Here is an 8,620-nt window from a genome sequence, read left to right as displayed (position 1 = left end):
ACTTTTTGTGCCAAAGCAGCTCGGTCGTAATCTAATTTATTATGCATACATATAAAACTTGATATTTATTCAATATCAATTGTTCATTCAACAACCTGTCATGCGCAGTAGTTCACACTTAATTAATGTGTGTGACCTCATATGGCTTAGGCCGGCCGAGGATGTTCAATTGAAAAACTATTATATTTAGTTCCAAAAAATACATACCGTGGGTATTGAGTTTAACCCTGAGAGTGGGTCATTGGAATGATCTGCGTAGCTAAATGACTCCTGATTCAGCATGACTGAATTCATGGTGCCAATGCATGTTGCTCACAACTGTTTGAAAGAGCTAACATCACACTACTCTCTACTATCCCTTGGGTAGTTGAGGTATGAAACGAGTACTCTACGCCTGAATCAATGAGATTTGCGAGTACTATCACAACCTAAGTGGAAACCATATGGTGTCCTTGTGGGGTATCTGTGGGGGTCCCTGTGGAAACCTTGTGGGGGGCTCCTATGGAACCCATATGGTGTTCTTGTGGGGTTCCTGTGAAAACCCTGAAGGGTTCCTTATGGAATCATGAGGTGTGCCTGTGCGATCCCGTGGAAATCCTGTCGGTATTCCTGATGAGACCATCTTTTGGGGTGTATGTTGAAACCCTGTGGGATCCCTGGGGAAACCCTGTGGGGGTTCCTGGGAAAACTTGTGGTGGTTCCTGGCGGGAAAATCCTGTGAGGTCCCTCCCCCCCCCCCCAGAAAGTCCAAGTTTTTCCCAACTATTACTGTGTTTTTAATGAATAAACCATTATTTACGAGCAGACTGACTTATCAATTTTAATAATCTGAAAACAATGACTTTATTGAATAATGAACTCAATACACTTTTATTTTAATAATAATACCAACATGAGGCTGGCCACAATGATTATATCAGCCTTTAAAGTTATAACTTTCTGGAATAATAATGAGCAAAGACAAAATATTAGTATACACATAATGACCGACAATGAGGTTTTATACTAGTGTACGTCTATTCCCCGAGGGAATTTGAGTGACCAGAAGAGGGACCCACACAAAACATGTTATTTTGGTTGTTTCTTTTATTTATTACAGAAAATATATATACTTTTTTTAAAAGGTTGAAGTTCTTTTGACATCGAGTTACATAAGCCAAATTGTAAGGTTAGTTTCAAGTCGGCAAGTAGATAGTATTTCCACTGCTGTTTTATGTTAAATATTGTTGGGAGTACAATACGGATTTGTCATTGAGACGTTGCTTACGGCTGCATCAAGCTTCCGTCTCTCAAATTCCCCCGAGTATGATGGTTGAACTGCACACACACCATTTCAAAGTTGGTGGCGTCCGTGAGATGAAGGTAAGGTCTGGAGGGTCAACAACGGTTCTAAACTGGTCACACAAGCCTCGATAGCGAGAACGAAAACGAAAAAGAGAACGTTAAAAATGCACGCCCTTGATTGGTTGATTAAGCGCATGGGCGGATTCTGAGTGGAGCAATACAACCAATAGAATGTTTGCGCTGTTATCGTTGTCGTTTTCAATCAATCAACATTTATTTCCATACAAACACAATATACAAATACAAACAATAGGATGTTACAAGACTGAAAACTGTATGGAGGCATGGCCTATTAAAGCAAAGCTTGTAAGCTGGGATGCCTTTTACAAAACAAAGGAAGGTAATAAGATCATTTAAATTATAAAACAAAGCGTATAGTAACAACAATAACATCAAAACGAGACGGATAAACGAAACGCAAAAACAAAACACCCAACCAGAAAAACAAACACCTCAAACTAACTCCTCAAACAAAACCAAACAAACAAACAATACAATTACCACAAGACGGCCACGACGATAGAACTAAACCAAAATAATGACAGAATCACAACTATGTTTCGTTATCGCTGCAGTGTGACTCGGCCTTTAGACAATACACGGGTTCTTACAGGCCTAATTATTGCATTTAAATACAATGATTTCATTGGATGGTTGTGCTGTGACGTATATTAAGCTTTCCATATGAGTGTTATGATTGTTCCGAGGTGATGTATAAGTTTGTACTTTTGACCGTCTGCATGCAGCGTACAAGTGCACAATGCTCATGTAGAGTTATACTCGCTATGTATGCTAATTATTCAAGTTATGTATAGCCTATATAACATGAGAACCGACTGCGAATCTCCGGTTGAAATGAGTGCGAGATCAAAGGTCAGTCGGTCAAAGGTATACTGCAAGGTCCGGCCATCGGGTCAGGCTAGTATCTGCCGTTAACTATGAGCCTCGAAGTGTGACGTCAGGTACTTGGCTATTTGGAGGTGGCCTGAGTGATAGATCAACAGATGGAAAGTTGGTGGTTACGTACGACAGGGCAAAAAGTATTAAATTTGTGGTTAAGGAAAGACGTAACTGGACAGCATGATGCATGACCTTTTAACCTGAAGTACTCTACGGGTAATTAATCCGTAATGCTAACAACAATAACTTATGCTAATAATTATCCGTAACTTGAAATAATAATCGTATTTCGGGAGTAAATTTTAATAAAATAATAAGCTCTTAAACTTTGGGTTTTAAACACCCAAATTTATGTTTATCGAGTGCCTTTTTAAATCCGTATCTGTAGGCTTTGGTTTCATCAAAAGCCGGATTGAATCCCGGTTCATACTTCCTGCAAATGCGAATGTGATACGAACTTTGACGTCAAAAATTCGCAACGAAAAATTCGCAGCAGTTGACTGTGCTCTACTCCTGCAAAACAAAAACGGCCCCGTGACGTCAAAGTTTCATATCGCATTCGCATTCAGTCGCAGGAAGTTTGAACCAGGCTTTAACCTTGTACAAAACAAAACTTTATGAATTTTAAGTAGCCTTGGATTAATGTAATATTTACCCGTACATGTCACTGCTAGTGAAACTAAATTCTTGCTGATTGTTTGTACAATTAGGATTTATAAGTCCTCGGATGCGGGAGGGTGGGTCGGGGTGGATCTCAGCGAGGTGAATGTCGTTGGACGGCCCCCGCGGGTCGTACCCTATGTTGACTACCCTCGTGATTCGACATGTTCGACGTGATTCGACGTGTTCGGTTCTGTATTAGAAACAATAGGTAAAATAAGATTTTATGCTGGCCCGACGCCAGAAAACAGAGGTTGGGTTGAGTAGAGAACATCCTAGAGACACTTGACATGCATTTTAGGCTTATGAGTAAGGCACGGCGCCTAGAAGTCAAAAGAGGTTGTTTATTGGGCAATGGGAGACTTTGGAACGCTTGGTGACAGCAGTCTTACCAGGTAACGTTGTTCTGAGCACGCGCACAAAACCAATTGACAATTGATTTACCCTGCCACATAGAGTTCATAAAAGCCCCCATTATGTGCCTTGCGCATACAAAACCGATCATTGTTTCAATATTGGTTTGTCTCTAAAATGGCGGCGTTGATGACGTCAATTAAGGTTTTCAAGAGGTGGGATAAAGGGTAGGAGACTGAAGTGCATCAGTACGGGTAATTTCAATTGGGCACAATAATTTGGAACGCTAGGTGGCAGCAGACTTACCAGGTTTATTCCATTATTCTCAGTAACGTGCGCATGCTCAGAACTACGTAAACAATTGACATTTACCTAGTAAGTCTGCTGCCACCTAGCGTTCCAAAGTTTCCACTGGTAAGAGCCCAATAATAATGTTACATGTTTGTCAGTGCATTATGAGAGCCAAAAGAATTATGTCGAAAAAGGGTATTTACAGACACAGAAAAAAACCCAAGACTGCACTTTTTGTTCACTCTTCATTGTGGCCATCTGGAACTCCTTGTCTGTCAGCTTGTTGAGGACGTTATTCATCCTCCCTATTAAAAACCCACCGGGGAAGCACGTGTACTGTAGCTGTCTCAGCAAAACACTAATTCGTGCATAAATCTTTATACATCTTTATTTATTTAACACAACCTTCCATACATGTACAATTATGTTGCACTTTACATAATTTCAAAGGATGGTTTTAAAATAATTATCATAACACTTGTCTCAATTGTTTTTTCTAAACTGAATATTGGAATATGATTTTCGTCAGTTGCAATTCACTCTTACTGCAGCTGATGCAGTACTGTCAGTACACGTGCTAACTCTGTGTGATTATTTTATGTACCTTTCATTCTGGCCTGCTCTTCGAGAAACATTGGTCACCTGCATAGTTCTTCTACTAAACACACAGAAAAAATACCAATTCAGATTAGATGCTTTCTTAACACTTAGCAGTTCAACAATCCGAATTGAGGGGAAAGTATTGCAGGAAGAAAAAACACACATTTCTGCTGGTCGACTTCAGCGACTTTATTTTGTAAAAGTAGTAAGACTAACTAGCCGTAATGTGGGGGTGGGGTGGGGTGGGGTGGGGACGGGGGGGTATCTGTGGGGGAAAGAATCTCCTGCCACCCGGGCACAAAGGCAATATAATAGTTATTTCTTTTGCATGCTGTGATGAATTGAGTAAAATAATAATGATTCATTAGCCCAAACATAAACTTATGATTCATTGGCACCTCCATAATGATAATGATTCATTAGCACCTCCATGTCATGTGAGGTTCACACACATTATTCGGTCACAAACAGCTCTTTGTTTTATCTTTTAGGACAGTGCAAGTGTTTCACTTCAAATAAACTTAAGTTCCAAAATAGCGATTACTTTGCCATGCGGTTCTTTCTTCATATTTTGACATTTTCGGACATTCTGTTATAAAATGGCATGTCTGTTATAGTTTTTCTCGTCTACAAACAGTATACAAATTAAACCCAGAAATAGATGCAGAGTGAATCTTTTGGGATTGCCTTTATCCCAATATAACAATTTTAATTTAACCAAAGCGTCAAATGTACCTGCGATTTCTTCGAAAAGTAAAGATCAAGAAAGCAGCCGATAGTACGACCAGTACAAACGCCACAGTGCCCAAGATGAAAGAAGACAATTCTGCAAAATAGGGACAGCCATAGAAACAGAAATTATTAAAACAATTAGAAGTTTAAAGGCAATGGACACTATTGGTAATTGTCAAAGACTAGCCTTCACAGTTTGTGTATCTTAACATATGAATAAAATAATAAACCTGTGAAAATTTTAGCTCAATCGGTCATCGAACTTGCGAGATAATAATGAAAGAAAAAACACCCTTGTCTCATGAAGTTGTACGGTTTAATTGTTGATTTCGAGACCTCAAGTTTTAAATCTGAGGTCTCGAAATCAAACTCGTGGAAAATTACTTCTTTCTCGAAAACTACGGAACTTCAGAGGGAGCCGTTTCTCACAATGTTTTATACCATCCACCTCTCTCCATTACTCATCACCAAGAAAGGTTTTATGCCAATAATTATTTTGAGTAATTACCAATAGTGTCCACTGCCTTTAACTGCTATAATATTGGATAGGGGAAGATTTTCATGAATCAAATGGAAATCTAAATTTAACCGACCTATACTACAAGATCCAACCGGGATCCACTCGCCGGACTGACCATCACACTTTACGGAGTAACTGGCGCCATTTTTCCGGAATCCAGCAGCACACCCGATCGAGATGACTGTAGCTTTTTTGTAGCAATCCTCTGCCTCAACAATGCTCTCTGGGTATGTAACATGGGGTCGTGGGCACATTGGTACATAACAGTAGGCGGTTACCAAGTCTGAAAAGCAAGCCACACAGGGAACCAGTGATAAGATCACCGTCGCTACACTATTAAAGGAACACGTTACAATGGATCGGTCGAGTTGGTCTTTGAAAAGCGTTTGTAACCGTTTGTCAAAAAAAGCATATGCTTAGAGAGATATTTTAAAAGTAGAATATAATGATCCAGACAAGTATCACTCGAAATGGCGTGGTTTTCCTTTTACCTCGTCGACTAACATGGTCGGCCATAATATGGGAGTCAAATTTGTGGCTCCCATAAATGGCCGACCGTGTTAGTTCGCAAAGGAAAAGGAAAGCAATTTCGAGGTAAGTTTGTGTGGATCATTGTATTCTACTTTTAAAATATCTTTCTAACCATATGCATTTTATAGCAAACGGTTTCACACGCTTTTCAAAGACCAACTCGACCGATCCAAGGCAACGTGTTCCTTCAACTTTATTATTTCTTGGGGTGCATGAGTAGTATGAACAATAGGGTTTCTGGATAACTTGTTGTGTTTATGGGGCACTTCTCGGGTTCTAGACCGCTATACCTCTAGGAGCCGTTTCACACCCCAATGTAAGCTCCTAAGTCCCTAAGTCCCGTATTCGAACACGTTTGGACGCATTAAACCCATCCTAAGTATAGACGGGTTTAAAGCCATTGGACACTTTCGGTACAGAAACAAACCAAAAAGTTCACAGATTTACAAATAACTGACAGGGTTTACAGAAGGTAATGGTGAAAGACTCCTCTTGAAATATTAATCCATGAAATGCTTTACTTTTTGAGAAACCATTAAAACAATATCAATTCTCGATAACGAGAATTACGGATTTATTTTAAACACATGTCATGACACGGCGAAACGTGCGGAAACAAGGGTAGGTTTTCCCGTTATTTTTTCCCGACTTCGACGACCAATTAAGCCTAAATTTTCACAGGTTTGTTGTTTTATATATAAGTTGTGATACACCATGGAGGAATCTCCATGGATACACGAAGTGTGGGCCTTGGACAATACTGTTTATCGAAAGTGTCCAATGGCTTTAACTCGTCCTAACTCGAGAACGGATAAATCCTTGAGCGTTTTGGCGGCTGCGGATCCCTTTACCACAAGATCTACAAGATGCAGCGATATTTCTACTTTTACGGGTCTTTGCAAAGAAGAACTTAAAATATTTACCGCGGCAGCTTTAATTACAGAGATCAACGTCACCAACTTTTATTACAATGGGTATGTCTAAATGGTTCCCTTTTTAATGGGAATTCCCAATTTATTGCGCAAACATTTGCTATGTGCATGGACCGCCTTTTGATCATGGGGGAAATCCCAAATCTATTGCACATAACTTTTGCAAAGGCTAAAAGAGCTAGCAAAAAGGAGGCCCACCAGTGGACGAGCCCTTTGGCCGTATAAACATTAAGTATAATTTATTCAAATTTCTTTTCAAAATGAGCAAAAGTGTAAATTTTACGCTTTTTCTTCGAAGAAGAGCGAATTAAATGGTTTTTATTAAGCATTAATATGGGTGTTAATTTTGAAGCGTCGACGATTCGATTAGTATGCTATGATCAGCTTGACAACATTTATCTGAAGGCATCCTGAAGGCATCCTGTATTAGCATACATTACTGTTATGGGATACAGGGAACATGACCAAAATGGTGGCAGCATGATAACAGTCTATTGAAATAAGCAACGGTGGTTCGTATGTTCGTCAACATTCTTGTTTTCAATGACACTTTTCGGTTGTTATGTTTTAAATATTTCTCCTGAGTAGTTTCAAAAAATAAAATAACTTATCTCTTTACCCATTCAAAAGATGATTCTTACTGTAGTTAATTCAGTCCCAAAGATAATTTATGGTAAACAAAAACTACTTCTGTGTTATACCAAAACTAAGCAAATAATGATTTAAAAGAATTGAAGATTACCTGCACCATAGTGGAACGCCAAAACCGCTATATGAACCGCAGTCATCAACGGGAATCTAGATCCCATCAAGTCCTTTTCGAAGCCAACTACACGACAGAAAGTTCTTTGTAAATCTCACCTGAAAACCAAACCTCGTTAATTTCCTAAATATAAGCTACAAACTGTCAACTTTGACACCTGCATTTGGTCAAAAATGTTGTTGTTATATGCAGTCTTATAAACCATGAGTATGTCGTTTCCTGGTACGATGTTCGCGGATGATCGAGTTTGAGGCGTTTAATACTATCACACAATAGTCGTAAAAAATTACATACACATTTCAGTTATAAAAAGGCCAAAAAAAGGACACGCATCAATTTGCATAATCTAACTACCTTTGTAATGAAATTCACTTGCCGTAAAATGACCCAGATACCCTATAGTGACATTGCTGAATGGTATACCTTTACTTTGCCAAATGCTAACTTATGGTGCCAAATGTTTTGGTTGTACTTGTTTATAGGACACATCTCTCAAACTGACAATAGTTAAACTTGTGCGTATTTTAAAAAGTAATAAACATTTGTAAGGAAATCAATGACGTCATTATACGTAATTAATAGCGCCCTCAAACAAAGCTTTTTGTATAAATCTTGTAACTTCAGTATCACAGTTGGAATCGGTTATAAATGATAATGCTGCTGGTAACTATTTTGTCGACTAGACTTTAGTATACACTGAGATGCACGCGCTTATCACGAAGAAAAAGAAGACAATAGCACACATCCTTACGGATGCGGTAGGTGGGCTTTTTCCCAATGTTGTCTTATTATTCCCCTTTATTAAGAAATTCTCTTTGGGGTACAACTAGAACAAAGAAAACCTTTAAAAAGTACATACGTTTCTGCACAATATAGCACTTTTTACACAACATAATTTGTTTTATTATTTATATATATAGGCAAACTGTGTACAAACTTCTTCTGATAACGCCCTCTTTTAATCATCTTCCTCCAGCCCAAGTTATTTCCCAT

At 38.8% G+C, this 8,620-nt stretch overlaps 1 protein-coding gene across 2 annotated transcripts; it reads right to left on the bottom strand.

Moving 5' to 3' along the window:
• Positions 1–1,774: 1,774 nt before the first annotated feature.
• LOC117304330 lies at positions 1,775–7,867 on the bottom strand. Of its 2 annotated transcripts, none has more exons than XM_033788718.1 (6): positions 7,607–7,867; positions 5,475–5,684; positions 4,885–4,975; positions 4,154–4,207; positions 2,900–3,097; positions 1,775–2,329 (listed from the first exon to the last, which is right to left on the bottom strand). In XM_033788718.1, exons 1-6 carry the CDS (start codon positions 7,671–7,673, stop codon positions 2,281–2,283), a joined length of 669 nt encoding a protein of 222 aa, XP_033644609.1. In that variant the 5' UTR covers positions 7,674–7,867; the 3' UTR covers positions 1,775–2,280. The 2 variants fall into 2 exon arrangements, with proteins under 2 accessions (XP_033644609.1, XP_033644610.1); XM_033788719.1 differs by having other exon boundaries at positions 4,154–4,204.
• Between the last annotated feature and the right edge of the window lie 753 nt (positions 7,868–8,620).

Source organism: Asterias rubens, chromosome 21 (assembly GCF_902459465.1).
Source record: "Asterias rubens chromosome 21, eAstRub1.3, whole genome shotgun sequence".
NCBI lineage: Eukaryota > Metazoa > Echinodermata > Asteroidea > Forcipulatida > Asteriidae > Asterias > Asterias rubens.
The sequence above is the reverse complement of the archived record's forward strand: the minus strand, read 5'-3'. Positions and strand labels throughout refer to the sequence as shown.

What these genes read in the sequence shown, in the direction of transcription:
- LOC117304330 (XM_033788718.1), bottom strand. Translation starts at nt 7,673, where the DNA reads ATGGGATCTAGATTCCCGTTGATGACTGCGGTTCATATAGCGGTTTTG. An exon ending in GGCGTTCCACTATGGTGCAG is followed by an intron (nt 5,685 to 7,606) that starts GTAATCTTCAAT and finishes CTTGCTTTTCAG; the next exon opens with ACTTGGTAACCGCCTACTGT. An exon ending in GGTTGGATCTTGTAGTATAG is followed by an intron (nt 4,976 to 5,474) that starts GTCGGTTAAATT and finishes CCTATTTTGCAG; the next exon opens with AATTGTCTTCTTTCATCTTG.